Raw genomic sequence first — 17,664 nt, forward strand, 5'->3', positions numbered from 1 at the left:
GTGTCTCTATCTTGCCCAGAACTGGTATATAATGTAGTAGGTAATCTGAAACTTGAAGTAAATAGTCTACAATCCCACTCCTTTTCATTGAGAAAACGTGAGAGAAACCGAAGAAAGCTCGTACTAATCTAACTTAAAACTGTATATTTTCCCTTTCTTGTTTCAGAGTATGAGTTAACGCTAAGAATAAAGATCAATTTTGATCAGTGCCATTAAGTAAAACGTTGCATATCTTAGCACTCTGCCAAATTACCCACCCAAAAGTAAATCATAACTCATAACTCTGAATTTTACTTTTTGCGTGAATTTACTCATTTACTCATTTACTAACTGCGTACTTTAATGTTGAATGTTCTGGGACTGCGAGGTTCCAAGTTCAATTCCCAGCCGAGTCACAGGGTTTCAACAGTGTATGGTTAGTTTACGTGACTTGTGAGTAAGGTGTTTGTTCTGTTCGAAACATTGTTGCAACTCACGCATTACACTTCCTTCCGCTATACTGACAACAATTCACTTCCACGGTACACGCCCGCTTCCTTCATCGGATGGTATGCTCAATAAGGTTTACACCAGGCTTTAATAGTCACAAGAGATTATTGTTGTAATGTGCTGCACATTTACTTTTCTAATAAGAACAAAATTCCTTGTAAGATCATTTTTTCATTCACGTGCAATATGAAAAAAGGCAAGTTATGGTAGCACGAATAAGACTGTCTAGAAATAAAAGAAAAGAACAGATTTACTAGAAGTGAGTGAAAAAAATGTAGTATAAAAAAATAATTGACACTGTATGTAAACTGGATGAAAATCAAACTTACAACAATACGGAGGGAACAGAACTGCATAATTCTAGAGTTAGGATTCAAAGAATGAATTTATAAATGGAGTAAGATAAATTTCTAAAGGGATAACATGGAAAACTGGGTACGATAAACAAATCAACACAAATCATTAAAAGTGTTACAAAACGATAAGGATGATTTCAAATAAATCATTTGAAATGAAAATCTTTAAGACAAACGGGGAAAGTAGTTGACAAATACAGAACACAAATTACCTTTGCCTTCATTTTATGACTTAAAATTGGTGACAGTAAGAGACATCGATCAATTTTTCAAGGAACCTCAAATTCAGATGCAAATTTTCACATCAAAAGAGAAATTTATTGGAGCACATGAAAGGTGTAAAATTATAGCCATAAATTAAACAACCAAAAAAAAAATCCGTAGAAATCACTCTGCTGTCAGTAGAATTAGAAGATTGAAATGACATTCTCTGCCTCTGTGGTGTAGTGATTAGTGTGATTAGCTGCCACCCCCGGAGGCCTGGGTTCGATTCCCGGGTCTGCCACGAATTTTAAAAAGTAGTACGAGGGCTGGAACGGGGTCGAGGTACTGGTCAACCTCCCCAGTTGTATCTCCAACCAAGAGTCTGAAGCTCCAGGACACCGCCCTTGAGGCGGAATAGGTGGGATCCCTCGCTGAGTCCGAGGGAAAAAGCGACCCTGAAGGGTAAACAGATAAAGAAGAAAAAGAAATGACATTCTAATAGGAGAGCCACACAGGTACTATTTTAGTAGTAATAATAATAAATGTTATTGGATTCGTTTCATTTTATTTATTTAGTAGTAATCAGATGCAGGTACGGAGTACTCAATTTTGCATTGGCTATACAACTATATAAAATATGTATATAAATAACAGTTTTGTCTATACTGTAACGGAGCCAGGTGTTTGATATTTTTAATATTTTAAATGTGGTATAGTGCCAAGTGAAGAATCGGGATAAGGAGTAAGGCTTCACTTACATATGGACACGTAGGAAATACCTATTCCCAATGCACAAGGATCTCAAGAGGGGATCACTCAGAAGATGACAGAATACCAAGCACTTAGCTCAAAGAAAGGGGACCCCTTTAACAACGGCAGGACCTAGTGTTTACAGTGCACTATGTCTTCTGGTATGGGCTAGAGCAATTTTGTTACTTTCATTGACCTGTCTCAGCTTTATCCTTGGCTTTGACAATATGAAAGTGACTGAGGTATGAGCGATGCTAGTAATGCCATTCCTTGTGCAGCCAGTCCCTGCTATGAATGGTGTGAAAACGTTGCTCATAGGGTCAGTTGGTGCATGCATTTTAGTGGGCTTGGCAGACTGATATGTAATAGCAACTTCTGGCTTGGTGAGGAAAGCAACGGGAAACTATCTCACTCCTCATTTCCCTAGTACGCCTCTTCAGTGATGCCTAGGCCATCTATGACAGCTGATGGCAGAGCTGTTGAGGATCTAACCATCCTTAGGGCTGAAGACTGAACATACATACAATTATTAATAGAACTTACCTAGTAAATTGTTTAGACACGTAGTAAAGATAAATCGCAAGAATAATTCTCACACAAGATCACAGAGCTGCAATGGAAAACTGACACGTTCCTGGAGGTGGAACCCGTGGTAAAAATGAAATAGCGTATGACTTTTAGTGCCGGGAGTGGCCAAGGACAAGTTCGGCTCGCGGGGTGCAGGTCTTTTGATTTGACACCAGTAGGCGACCTGCGCGTCGTGATGAGGATGAAATTATGATGAAGACAACATATACACCCAGCCCCAGTGCCAGCGAAATTAACCGATGATGGTTAAAATTCCCAACCCTGCCAGGAATCGAACCCGGGACCCCTGTGACTAAAGGTCAGCACACTAACAATTTTGCTATGGAGCGGAACCCATGGTGTAAGTATAAAACAAGGAGTCAAGGAATTTAAAGAAAATTACATTATCACATATCCTCCGCAATATGCATATGTATTGGAAATTACTCCAATATAGTTGAAATAATATTACACAAATTAATGGACAGACAGAGAATTTTCAATTACATTAAGATTCAAAAGAAAAGGTTGAGATAGTCAATTTTCAGGAGTATAACTTGATTGTCAGTCCGTATCTGTGGTGTAGTGTTAGTGTGATTAGCTGCCGCCCCCGGAGGCCCGGGTTCGATTCCCGACTCTGCCACGAAATTTGAAAAGTGGCACGAGGGTTGGAATGGGGTCCACTCAGCCTCGGGAGGTCAAACGAGTAGAGGTGGATTCGATTCCCACCTCAGCCATCCTGGAAGTGATTTTTCCGTGGTTTCCCACTTCTCCTCCAGGCAAATGCCGGGATGGTTCTAAACTTAAGGCCACGGCCACTTCGTTCCCTCTTCCTTGTCTGCCCTATCCAATCTTCTCATCCCCCACAAGGCCCCTGTTCAGCATAGCAGGTGAGGCCGCCTGGGCGAGGTACTGGTCATCCTCCCCAGTTGTATCCCCGACCCAATGTCTCGCGCTCCAGGACATTGCCCTTGAGGCGATAGAAGTGGGATCCCTCGCTGAGTCCGAGAGAAAAACCAACCCTGGAGGGTAAACAGATTAAGAAAGAAAGAAAAGAAAAGAAAGAAAGAAAGAAAGAAAGAAAGAAAGAAAGAAAGAAAGAAAGAAAGAAAGAAAATAACTTGATTGTCTAGAAAATATGAATGCTTCACACACTCTTAGCATCTACTGAAAAGAGTAATGTTAAGAAGGTTTATAACCTACAACAGACGTAAATTAAATTATCATCAGGACAATACTTTAACAATGGGGCTACTTTATTATAATGACGACTTGCCCTATCTACTAACTGATCAATAGTCATAATATTTATATTCATAACTACAAGAATTTTCATAACAAATAAAATCTCCAGGATTTCGGTTAACAAGGGTTACGTCTAACAGGCATTTAACCTCCAAATGAACATGTATGAGAACTAGATCCAAAAATAGCCGTAAATGATGCTGCTGAAGCATTGGTTCAAACTCCCCCCCCCCCCCCCCCTCCAACTTTACATTACCGGTGCGTTATTCTAAGATACTAAAAGGTGAATTTACATGTAAAGGAGAGAAAAGAGGGCAGAAATAACCAAATGGAGTTTAAGACAGGGGTAAAGACAGGTATACAGCGTGATTCAGCCGCCCTTTCCAATGTAGTTTTATGCAACCCACAATATTCATTCCGTCCTGAAAACATCTGCCCTGGCGGTATGCTCAGACAACACAACCGGATATCTTGGTATTTACCGCCTCACCAGGATAGGACGCCGTAATGTTATACTCGTATTAAACACTGAAAGACATGCCTATGCTTTCTAGATCATATGAACTTGACACGCCGGCGAAACACTAAATTGAAATTGTGACCACAGTAAACCTAATACTTGCTGTAAGCTGCTCAGTGTGCCGTACGGCACCGTAGTGTAGTTGGCAAAGGTGTGGCGGAGCGGGCTTACATGTTAGGTGGAAGGTTCGACTCCGGGGCGAAGATCACAAATCTTTGAAATATTGTTTAATACGTACCACACGCAATGTAAGTTCAATACCCACTTTCATGCAAATTGTCTGTGAATGTGTTTATGGCCCTAAGAAGGGCCGATTAGTTCGCAGGCCGGACACATACAGACCGGAAATAATAGGGACACAACTGCCCTGACAATGTTTTATCTGAGCAAATGCTCGATCTGATGACCGTTTTGGTATATGCATATTCGGGCCCGGTGTCTAATAGATCGTCTTGCGCGCTGTGGCATTCCAGGTGCAATTGCTAGGAAGGCGTCCGTGATGAGTTGCCGGAGCTGGTCGGAGTTTTCCGGCGCTTGAATGTAAAAGACGTTCTTCAAATGTCCCCTGGGAAGGCCTCCCGGGAGCCGGAGGCGGAGGCGGAGGAGGCCCCTGGAAGCCGGAGGCGGAGGCGGCGGCCGAATCCCCCACTTTAACTACTATTGTATATGTTGTTTAGAAATTACTTCGAAAAATGTTTTCATGTTTTTGTAACGCTCACTGCTCAAGTAGGCTACGTCTCCGAAACTATAAAGGTATTCTATGTCAAAATATCTGCTCAACCGCATAAAAATTTGCCGTCGCAGAAGTTCATTTCTTTCAAAATCATCTTGTTTGAAATACGATCAACATATCGTGCACAGTGGCGGGGGAGGGGGTGTAAAGACGGGACACCCCTTCCCACTTTGTGGAGAAAAAACTAAATTTTAACCAATTTTAGCCGCCTGAAACTACGATTTATGCAACCGCTTGTTCCACGCATTCGCCAGTCTGGCAGTCTATGTCTGTTCAGTTCTACCTGGTGTTTGTCATTTTGTTAGTGTGTAGTCAAATACTAAATGACTAATTGTATAATCACGCCGTACTTATATTTAATTGTAATGCATGTGTAATGTTTGTTCCTTTGGTGAAAGTTGTATTGTATAGTACTGTTATTACCACACGTAAGTTGGTAGACTTTCAACCTTTACGTCTCTATCGAAATTTGCTCAGAGAGCGTCAAAACTTACCATTTTATAGCCGTTGTTGTTGTTTGAGTCATCAGTCCATAGACTGGTTTTATGCAGCTCTCCATGCCACCCTATCCTGAGCTAACCTTTTCATTTCTACGTAACTATTGCATCCTACGTCTGCTCTAATCTGCTTGTCATATTCATACCTTGGCCTACCCCTACCGTTCTTACCCCCTACACTTCCTTCAAAAACCAACTGAACAAGTCCTGGGTGTCTTAAGATGTGTCCTATCATTCTAACTCTTCTTCTCGTCCAATGCCACGCTCCACACGAACGTCTTCAAAAACATCTTTCTAATTCCGATACCAATGTTTGAAGTGAGCAAATTTCTTTTCTTAAGAAAGCTCTTCCTTGCTTGTGCTAGTCTGCATTTTATGTCCTCCTTACTTCTGCCATCGTTAGTTATTTTACTACCCAAGTAACAATATTCATCTACTTCCTTTAAGACTTCATTTCCTAATCTAATATTTCCCGCATCAGCTGCCTTCGTTCGACTGCACTCCATTACTTTTGTTTCGGACTTATTTATTTTCATCTTGTACTCCTTACCCAAGACTTCATCCATACCATTCAGCAACTTCTCGAGATCTTCTGCAGTCTCAGATAAAATAACAATATCATCGGCAAATCTCAAGGTTTTGATTTCTTCTCCTTGGACTGTGATTCCCTTTCCGAATTTCTCTTTGATTTCCCTTACTTCCTGTTCTATGTAAACATTGAAAAGGAGAGGGAACAAACTGCAGCCTTGCCTCACTCCTTTCTGGATTGCTGCTTCTTTTTCAAAGCCCTCGATTCTTATCACTGCAGACTGATTTTTATACAGATTGTAGATAATTCTTCGTTCTCGGTATCTGATCCCCATCATCTTCAGAATCATAAATAGCTTGGTCCAATCAACATTATCGAATGCCTTTTCTAGATCTACGAATGCCATGTACGTGGGCTTGTCCTTCTTGATTCGATCCTCTAAGATCAGACGTAAAGTCAGGATTGCTTCACGTGTTCCTACATTTCTTCTGAAGCCAAACTGATCTTCTTCCAACTCAGCTTCAACTTGTTTTTCCATTCTTCTGTAAATAATACGTGTTAAAATTTTGCAGGCATGAGATACTAAACTAATGGTGCGGTAGTTTTCACACCTGTCAGCACCGGCTTTCTTGGGAATAGGTATAACAACATTCTTCTGAAAATCGGATGGGACTTCTCCTGTCTCATACATCTTGCACACTAAATGAAATAACCTTGCCATGCTGGTTTCTCCTAAGGCAGTCAGTAATTCAGAGGGAATGTCATCAATTCCAGGTGCCTTGTTCCTATTTAGGTCACTCACAGCTCTGTCAAACTCTGACCTCAAAATTGGGTCTCCCATTTCATCAGCATCAACAGCCTCTTCATGTTCCAGAACCAAATTATCTACATCTTTACCTTGATACAACTGCTGGATATGCTCCTGCCATCTTTCTGCTTTGTCTTCTTTCCCTAGAAGTGGTTTTCCATCTGAGCTCTTAATATTCATACACCTAGATTTCCTTTCTCCAAAGGTTTCCTTGATTTTCCTGTATGCAGCATCTACCTTTCCCAGGACCATACAGCCTTCGACATCCTTGCACTTCTCCTTCAGCCATTCTTCCTTAGCTATCTTGCACTTTCTATCCACTTGATTCTTTAATCGCCTGTATTCTTTTCTGCCCTCTTCATTTCTAGCATTCTTGTATTTTCGTCGTTCATCAATCAGGCCTAGTATCTCCTGAGTTATCCACTGATTCTTAGTTGATCTTTTCTTCCTTCCTAACATTTCTTCAGCAGCCCTACTGACTTCATTTTTCATGACTCTCCACTCTTCCTCTATAGTCTTTCCTTCAGCCTTTTCATTTAGTCCTTGTGCAACATGTTCCTTGAAACAATCCCTCACACTCTTTTCTTTCAACTTGTCTAGATCCCATCTTTTTGCATTCTTTCCTTTCTTCAATTTCTTCAACTTCAGATGGCATTTCATGACCAACAAGTTGTGGTCAGAGTCCACGTCTGCTCCTGGGAAAGTTTTGCAATCTAACACCTGGTTTCTGAATCTCTGCCTAATCATAATGAAGTCTATTTGATACCTTCCAGTGTCTCCAGGTCTCGTCCACGTATACAGCCGTCGTTTGTGGTGTTTAAACCAAGTATTGGCAAGGACTAAATTATGATCAGTGCAGAATTCAACCAGCCGACTTCCTCTTTCGTTCCTTTGTCCCAATCCAAATTCTCCTACTGTACTACCTTCTCTTCCTTGGCCTACCACTGCATTCCAGTCTCCCATCACAATTAGATTCTCGTCACCTTTTACATATTGTATTAAATCTTCTATCTCCTCATATATTCTTTCCATTTCTTCATCATCCGCTGAACTAGTAGGCATATAGACCTGCACTATTGTGGTGGGCATTGGTTTGGTGTCTATCTTGACGACAATAATTCTTTCACTATGCTGGTCGTAGTAGCTTACCCGCTGCCCTATTTTCTTATTCATTATTAAACCAACTCCTGCATTTCCTCTGTTTGATTTTGTGTTGATAATTCGGTAGTCGCCTGACCAAAAATCTTGTTCTTCCTGCCAACGTACTTCACTTATGCCAACTACATCTAACTTTAGCCTATCCATCTCCCTTTTCAGATTCTCTAACCTACCACAACGATTCAAACTTCTAACATTCCACGCTCCGACTCGCAGAATGTCAGTATCCATCTTCCTGATGATCGCCCCCTCTCGTGTAGTCCCCACCCGGAGATCCGAATGGGGGACTAGTTTACCTCCGGAATATTTTACCCGGGAGGAAGCCATCATCAGTACATCATTCATACAGAGAGAGCTGCATGTCCTCGGGAGTTAGTTACGCTGTAGTTTCCCGTTGCTTTCAGCCGTGTAGCAGTATCAACACAGCTAAGCCATGTTGAGTATTATTACAAGGCCGTATCAATCAATCATCTAGACTGCCGCCCTTGCAACTACCGAAAGGCTGCTACCCCCCTTTCGATGAACCATTCGTTAGTCTGGTCTCTCAACAGATACCCATCCGATATGGTTGCACCTGCGGCTCGGCTATCTGCATCATTGGGACACGCAAGCCTCCCCACCACGGCAAGGTCACATGGTTCGCAGAGGAGGATTTTATAGCCATTTCTTTCAAATTTAACGTCTACCCTCCCTTCCCCGCGGGTACATTTTGTTGTCTATAAATTTTGTGCCCCACCCCCACTTCTAATTCGCAATCGCTGCTACTGATCGTGCAGGTGGTAGGATTCCAAATACCACCTTTTCGGCTACCGACCATCCACAAATTTCATCACGTTTCGAGAATGTATAAAATTAAGTAATTTCTTTGCCGGTCAGATTTTATGCGGTTGAGTATGCATTTCTCTGACAAACTAATGAACGGATAATATTCAACTTATCATTATTACTGTATTATTATAACTAAATGACACTGAAGATACGTGATAGACGAGTGACACAGTCGCTGGATTCTCACCAAGGCGACTCCGGCTCGAATCACTGCTAATATATGTGGGATTTCAGAAGTGAAAAGTCACGTTTCAGTGAGTCACTTTCACGTAAACAGAATGCCTGGAGGCGATGATCATGATATCAACTGTTACGTAAAATTACGCGTTTGCTTGGGTTTCTTAACAGATTGAACCTAAATATGAGTAAAATCTTTCTTATTGTACGAATTATACACATATTGTAATATTTGCTCCCTTCAGAACAGGTTTGAAATAAAATGAAATAATAAATCTTACTTAAACCATAATGTTTTCTTGGTTCTGGTATGGCGAGCTTACAAGAGATGGCAAAAAGAGTTCCAATATTTTGAAAGTTCTATCTTCACAACTTTCAGAGATAGAAGAACACACATATGACAGTTGTAACATTAATTTCATATGGCCTCCGGAGAGGCTTGGTGCAGAAATTTTCTGTTGACGCCGACAGGCAACTTGCGCGCTAATGAGGATGAAACCTAATGTTGAACCTAGTCCCCTGGCCAGAGAAAATAACTAATGAACGTTCAAATCCCCCAGCGTGGTCGGGAATCAAACCCGGAGTTCCTTGAACCGAAGGCTAGCATCCTAATCAGTTAGCCACCGAGCTCGATAGTTGCAGTCGCTTGAGTGCGACTAGTATCCAGTATTCGGGATATAGTGGCTTCGAACCCCACTGTCGGCAGCCCTGAAGACGGTTTACCGTGGTTTCCCATTTTCACAACAGGAAAATGCTGGAGCTGTACCTTAATTAAGGCCACGGTTGATTCCTTCCAATTCTCCTGTCCCAACGTCGTCATACGACCTATCTGTGTCGGTGCGACGTAAAGCTACTTGCAAAAACAACCGTTAGTCACGAAGCCGGACAGTTTAACATTGACAAGATAGGACATTCGAACTCCTCTTGTTTCATAGGCTTCCTAGTATTACAAGGTATGTAGCGCACATAAGATGGTATTGTGTTCCAGTTACTTCTGGATCTTTTCTTCTTGTCGAAGCAAAAGATACATTGTTCTGGAATGTCTCTCTATTCAAGATTCATTTCATATATGTTTCTCTTTGAAACTCCGATGCTAGTAAATAACATTTGCCTGTGCGTAATATCAACATATCCCTTGCCCAAACCGACTGAGTGGTATCAAGAGAGAGAGAACAAATTCGGTTCACTTTTTATCCTCAAAACCAACCCCTCACTATGACGCTGTATTTTGGTATACCACAGTAAAGGAAGGCATCAAAACTGCCGCCTGCTTCAGTAAGATAACACAGCTAATGGAACTTTTTATAACAACATTCCTACTCATGAATAGAAATAGACTTTAAATCGTGTTTTTCTTTCAACTTTCAAAACTGTCTACTCCAATAACACGAGAATATCCCCAGTAGCCAGTAGCAAATTTTGTAAGCCATCAATTCTCTTTTCTGCTAAAATATTTTTAAGGTAATATCTAGTAATAAATCAAGATCATCGTACAAAATCTGAGATTAAAGTTAATAATAATAATAATAATAATAATAATAATAATAATAATAATAATAATAATAATAATAATAATAATAATAATAATCTACAGCTTTTCCCATACATGTGGGGTCGCGGGTGCGAACTGTGTCGTATATGTGGATTTGGCCCTGTTTAATGGCCGAATGCCCTTTCTGACGCCAACCTTATATGGAAGGATGTAGGCCTAATCACTATTGCGTGTTTCTGTGGTGGTTGGTAGTGTAGTGTGTTGTCTGAATATGAAGAGAAAAGTGTTGGAACAAATTCAAATACCCAGTCCCCGAGCCAGAAGGATTAATCAAACACGATTAAAATCCCCGACCCGGCCGGAAATCGAATCCGGGACCCTCTGAATCGAAGGCCTCAACGCTGACCATTTAGCCAATGAATCGGACAATAATAATAATCGTCATCATCATCAACATCATCATCATCATAATATTGTCCACCTTCGTGGTGTCGTGGTTAGTGTGATTAGCTGCCACGCCCGGAGGCACTGGTTCGATTCCCGGTTTTGCCACAAAGTTTGAAAACTGGTTCGAGGACTGGAAAGGGGTCTACTCAGCCTCGGGCGGTCAATTGAGTAGAGGGGGTTCGATTCCCGCCCCAGCCATCCTTGAAGTGGTTTTCCGTAGTTCCCCACTTCTCCAGGCAAATGCCGCAATAGCACCTAATTTAAGGCCACGGCCGCTTCCTTTCCTCTTCCTTGTCTATCCCTTCCAATCTTTCTATTCCCAACAGGGCCCCTGTTCAGCATAGCATGTGAGGTACTAGTCCTTCTCCCCAGTTATATCCCGGCGCAAAGTCTCACGCTCCAGGACACTGCCTTGAGGCGGTAGAGGTGGAATCCCTCGCTGAGTCCGGGAAGGAACACCAACCCTGAAAGTTAAACGGATAGTAATACGAAAAATAATAATAATATTGAGGGATTTGCTTGCGCGGTTCGTGTCACGAAGCTGTGAGCTTGCATTCGAGATATGGTGGGTTTAAATCCCACTGTAGACAGCTGTAAAGATTGTTTTCTGTTGTTTCCCATTTTCATACCAGACAAATGCTGCGTCTGTGTCCAATTCTTTGGCATAATGCTCGTCGAGGTCTTCGGTTCAGTGGGTTCTGGGCCCGATTTCCAGCCTGGTGGAGGATTTTAATCACTTATGGTTAATTCCCCTGATTCGGAAACAGGGTGTTTGTGTATGTCCTAATACTCTCCTCTTGATACACGCACAACACATTACAGTACCAACCATCACAGAAACAACCAACAATTAATGCATCCATACACATAGGGTCAAGTCCACATATGTGTCCCAGTTTTCACCCGCGGCCATGACAGAGTGTGGGGAAACTGGTGGAAGAAGAAAAAAATTCTGAGGCTGTAATATAATTAAGGCCACGGTCACTTCCCAATCGTAGCTGTGTCCAATCCCATAGTCGCCATAAGGCCTGTATGAGTCGGTGCGACGTAAAACCAGAGAAAAACAAAATGTAAATTCCGCATCACATCGAGACGACGTTGTATGTCTAACCCTAGGCACGCTTCCCAATATAGGGCCAGAGATGAGGTGAGATACGCTAAAAGCAGTTAATGAACGATGCTGAATGAAACTGGGTAAGGATGTGGAAGAAATCGGATGTGGCCTATTAACAGGAACTATCCCAGCATTTACCTGGAAGGGAAAATGGTAAATCACAGAAGACCATTTACAGGACAGCCGACGGTGGAGCTCGAAACCGCTTGTCTCCCAAATTCAGAGAATATCCCCATAGCCGCAGCGCGTTAACACGAACTACCACTCCGCTCGGTACATGAAGACATTAATAAAAAAAACCTCAGCCTGTTTCCAGTCATTCGACCGGGTCAGAAATGGAATTAATGAAGCCCCCATCTAGCCGCGAGGATAGGAATTTTGCCGGCTGCCGAAGCCTGTCGCATTCCTTTGGGGCAGTGATTAATGACTGACAAATGAAATGATATTGGAGAGCGTCACTAACAGGGAAAACTGGAGTACCCGGAGAAAAACCTGTACCGCCTCCGCTTTGTCCAGCATAAATCTCAAGTGGAATGACCGGGATTTGAACCACGGAACCTAGAGGTGAAAGGCCGGTGCGCTGCCGCCTGAGGCACGGAGGTCACATCGAGACATTGATACTTCCTAAAACATATAACCTCTGTATCATTTTTAGCCTCATTTTTATGCAGGAATCACATGATCAATGGATGAAGACTAATAATACTGTCTTGTCAAAAACTGTAGATGATACGTAATCGGTCCCTTTGTCGTAATTCATTTTTTTTTACAATTTGTTTTACGTCGCACCGACACAGATAGGTCCGACGATCGGATAGGAAAGGCCTGGGAATGGGAAGGAAGTGGCCGTGGCCTTAATTAAGGTACAACCCCAGCATTTGCCTGGTGTGAAAATGGGACACCACGGAAAACCGTCTTCAGGGCTGCCGACAGTGGGTCTCAAACCGACTATCTTCCGGATGCAAGCTCACAGCTGCGCGTTCCTAACCGCACGGCCAACTCGCCCGGCGTCGTAATTCTTGCAAGGTGGCTAGAATTCTTACAGGCTCTAACTGCCACTACTAATTAATAAGTTTGTCGTTAGCAACACAACCAATATATATGTTGCCAATACTAACCTGGTGATCACTTCCTCCAGTATGTCGTAGAAGTGCCATCTTGCAGCTCCTTCAGTGACATGCCTCTCCTCTGAGCTCATAGGATACATCTCACTGGCATTTGTCGGCAGGTCGTACAAATAGCGTAAAACCATTCCGAAAGTGACATCTTGTCTCGGTGTGCTATGGATAGGAAGTCCGAATCCTGTGATCAGCTGTAACACAAACTAATCAGTCTTCCAGGCCCTACAATAATTTATGCTAGCATTTTATAATTCTGATAGCCTTATGAAGTACGTTTACTGGGTGACGATTATAACTTTTGTATCATTTTCACCGTATTACAAGCAGAGTTGGGGCACCGTAAGCTGCACTTCTTAAAAGTATTTCCTGTACCACGGTTAAATTTATACTCTATCTGAAAAGTAAATATTTACGCACTGTGGTCAGACTTGAGGAAAATAAAACACTTTATACCTTGTTGTCCCTCGTGACTTTAAATCATGTGTCATAGAACATAACGTTTTACTTGAAAGTAGAACCCCAGATATATGGCGTTTGTTGAATTATTCAGTTCAAGGGAATTCAACATTGAACCCAGTAGCGGCGATTGGGAATTAGAAGTAAGGGAGAGAGTAAGAAATTTATAGAAAACAAACAACTACAGGGGGCCTGGGAGTAGATTGAAACAAATTAGCTACAAAATGGTACGTTTTTTATGCTGTCTGGGCGAATTTCGACGGAGAAGTAAAAGTTGACAGTTTACCAACTTAAAAATAAAACTTTCACCAAAGGAACAATTGAGGAGTGTCCGTTCAAAAGTTACTATTTCCACTTCCAAAAAATTAAATCAGTATTTCGTCCACAAGCATTACAGTAGTTGTATATTATGAAATGCCATGAGCAATCCAGACCAGGGAGATGTAATTTCTTTTTTAAAAAGTACCATACCCGATCATGGGTACGTTCCATGTGCCTTTTATTTTGCGTTTCCTTCGCTTTTCCCACAACTCACTTAAGGTGGAAATGGCATCTTTTGAACAAGGACACATCTGCGCAACTAAGATTTATTGCCATCTGCACGTGTCTCCACTACTTGCTGTGGCGCTGAAAAATCAGTTTGCTGCGTTGAATGTCATTCTGTGCGTATTTCCGCTAAGTATTCTCTTAATACTTAAAGAAATTAAAGAAAAGAATTATGTATTAAATGACAAGGTTTGTATAAATTGTTCTTTTTTTAATAATTCCTTGTTTTAGGTGGCTGAAATGGAATAAATATTTAAGTTTTTATCCACAAAGCGGAGGGAGTGACCGCCCCCCTAATCACCGCTACTGATTATAGCCATCATCCACCTGACAAGAATGGAGATAAAAAGTATCACTACCTGTAAATAAAAGCACAGGATCAAGAATAGCGGGAATAAAAAGTACGCCCAAGGCTCATACTTTCGAGACGAAAACAAAAGTTGTTTTTCCTTATTAAAATAGCCTTTAAATGTATCAGTCCGTCGATCACAAGATACAATGTTATACAGCCCTAGTACATACCTGAAAATTAAACTGTTAGTTTAAGTGAAATGCATGACTACCATCTCAACAAATCTCTATTTTATTATTATTATTATTATTATTATTATTATTATTATTATTATTATTATTATTATTATTATTATTATTATTATTATTATTATTATTTCCCTAACGCCCTCTCAGTAGCAATATATTTTTAGAGAAGCTGGGTTGTCGGAAGTTTGTTCTCCAGAAGATCATTAACGTAACGGAAGCCAACTACACAGAGTTATAGCATTTTGTCGTCTTTCATTAGTAATATTTGTATTTATATCCTCAATGTGACGTTTTATGTAAAAAAAACATGATCATATGAATATACAAAACATAAATATAAAAAAAAGCATTACAAGCACAAACTGAAAATAAGACGCAGCAAAAGCTGCTGTTTGAAAACAAAACGAACTTCATACCCACACAAAGCAAATGTGTAATTTTTAAAATACAAAAGTTTATATTGTTCCGCTAGCATTACGTTTACAAAGTTACATTAGAAAGAAAGACGAAAAATAAATTTAGCATAGAACACAAAGTTGTTCGCGTAATAGTCGAACTGAAAATATTTACGTTATACCTTTTCAGAGAAATGGACGTATGTGATCTTCGATACCATTTCACTGTATATTCACAATTATACCAGGCACTAACACTAGTCACATTGACAAAAAACGTATAGATGTCACACAAAACACGTAACTTAATAGAAAGGCACTTCAAAATTTGAAGAGATGTTCTCTTAAATCTTCTTGAAGACACTTCTGTCTGACCATCTCTCAGCGTCCATTTCTGAGGTAATCCATAAATTCAGTGCATTTCTGTTCAACTGCAATTAAGCGCAAACCACCGTTCTCTTCAGACAGATGAATTTGGTCTCTCCTTAGATTGCCATCTCTTCACGTTTAATAAAATACATGAAAGGCTCGAAAAATTTGTGCAAGGTACAAAAGCTTTGATAGCGCAAATTAGCGCAAATATATTAATATGCCAAGTTCATTTTATTTTATTTTTTAACTACCTCGACAGTTTTTTCTTTTGTTGAAACTATAGAGTGTTTCGAACAGATATTCAATTAGACTATCGTCTCTGAAGTATCCTTACTGAAGGTAATGTCTGCGGTGATTTGCAATTGAAATCCTGGCCTTTTTAAAGATTTTTCAGTTTTCAAATGAACTCTATAAATAACAAGGATGTGGTATAATTCATCTTTCACCCTGACATCTTACATAAGGACTCTAGTGCCTCTTGCTCATTATTAGCATCCTCACTGCTGGTCAGCAGTAGTCCAATCAATGGCTGAATGGTCAGGATTAAGGCCTTCGGTTCAGAGGGTTCCGGGTTCGATTCCCGGCCGGTGTCTGATTAATCCTTCTGACCCAGGGACTGGCTGTTTGCGTTTGTTCCAACACTTTCCTCTTCATATTCAGACAGCACACTACACTTCCAACCACCACAGAAACACGCAATAGCGATTACATCCCTCCGTATAGGATTGGCGTAAGGAAGGGCCAAAACAGGACCAAATCCACCGTGTGCGACACAGTTCGCACCCGCAACCCCACAGATGTAGGAAAAGTGGTAGCAGAAGTAGAAGAAGATTGCTGGTCAACAGTAGGGTGACGTCATTCGCGTATGCGCGTACTGTGCAGTATACAGGAAAAAAGGCCTGGGAAAATACCATCAACAATGCTTGCAGAGAATACTGAAAGTTAAATGGCAAGTACGTCAAACGAACATTAGTATCCTCGAGGAAGCCAACACTACAAGCATGGAGGCAAAGACAGTCAGGCATCAACTACGCTGGGTTGGCCATATTGTCCGCATGCCAGATACACGCCTCCCAAAGAAAATCATGTACTCCCTACTAAAGAATGGCCAGCGTAACCATGGAGGGCAGCTTAAACAATATAAGGATGTTCTAACATGTAATCTCAAAAGGTGTGATATTAATATGGTCAACTGGGAAACTGCAGCCGAGGACAGGCCCAAATGGCGTAGCATTGTATGCAACGGAGTTGAACATCGAGAACAAGATAGGAGAAGATCAGAAGCTGAGAAAACGAACCGCACGAAAGAACGAGCGAATGCGAGGAATAGTGTTCTTGCACAACCACCTGCTGCAGCAACTAGTGTGTGCTGTCACTACAATAAAATATGTGCATCCAGAATCGGACTGTTCAGCCATCTGAGACGACACAAGTAAGACGTCAACGTACCCACAAAGACGCACACGAAATGCTGTCAGTTGGTATAGTTATTTATTCACATCTATTTACAAATTAACCCACACATAATCTAAATCACAGTATCACAAACAAAACACTTCGCTCCGAGATCATCAACAAAGCCGCCATTTTGACAATTGCCGATCACTTCTGCATGGAGACTGCAACCACTGCATGTCAACACGAGGTCACAAGTATATTCTTGCTACACCATAACTTTATTAAACAATAACTCGTCGTTACCATCAAGACCATCCCCTTATATACGTGCCTGGCCAGACGTCTAGAAAGCTACATAAAAAAATACCTGCTCGAAAATTCTAGAGTGCTTAACAACATTGTTATAATGTACAGAATATTCTACCATGGTCTAGTGTCATTCTGGAAGTTATAGTGTGTTTTAGAATACCGTAGTGGATTACAAATTACATATACAGGTAAGAATAAGTGATGTAATATTAATTTACAGGTACTTACATTAACTGAACCCATATAAATATTTATGTACAGCACATGTTTCATGGCATAACCTCACACACAATACGATCATTCGACTACGAAAAATAATAATACTATTACTAAATGGATGTACATCACAAGTAATAATAATAATAATAATAATAATAATAATAATAATAATAATAATCGTAAAATAATAATAATTCGAGCTCGATACTTGCATTAATATCCCATGGGAGAGAGAATATTGTTTTCAAGTTATATCCGTTTATCACACTTGCGTCAACGTCCAAATGGTATTGTATTTATTTACTATATAGGCCCTATTCGTTGACAAATAAATGCCTATGATGATGACTGTTTGCACAATCAAATCCATTTAATGAATATTGAATTTTTACGA

General features: G+C 40.8%; 1 protein-coding gene across 1 annotated transcript in view; it reads right to left on the bottom strand.

The window, feature by feature from the left end:
• Positions 1 to 17,664, bottom strand: part of LOC136858035 (uncharacterized) — a 35,392-nt gene that overhangs the window by 9,878 nt on the left and 7,850 nt on the right. Inside the window, exon 3 of the mRNA XM_067137255.2 lies at positions 13,033 to 13,226. Coding sequence (XP_066993356.2) covers positions 13,033 to 13,226 — 194 coding nt within the window. The remainder of the gene's footprint in view (positions 1 to 13,032; positions 13,227 to 17,664) is intronic.

This window comes from Anabrus simplex, chromosome 1 (assembly GCF_040414725.1).
Source record: "Anabrus simplex isolate iqAnaSimp1 chromosome 1, ASM4041472v1, whole genome shotgun sequence".
Lineage (NCBI taxonomy): Eukaryota > Metazoa > Arthropoda > Insecta > Orthoptera > Tettigoniidae > Anabrus > Anabrus simplex.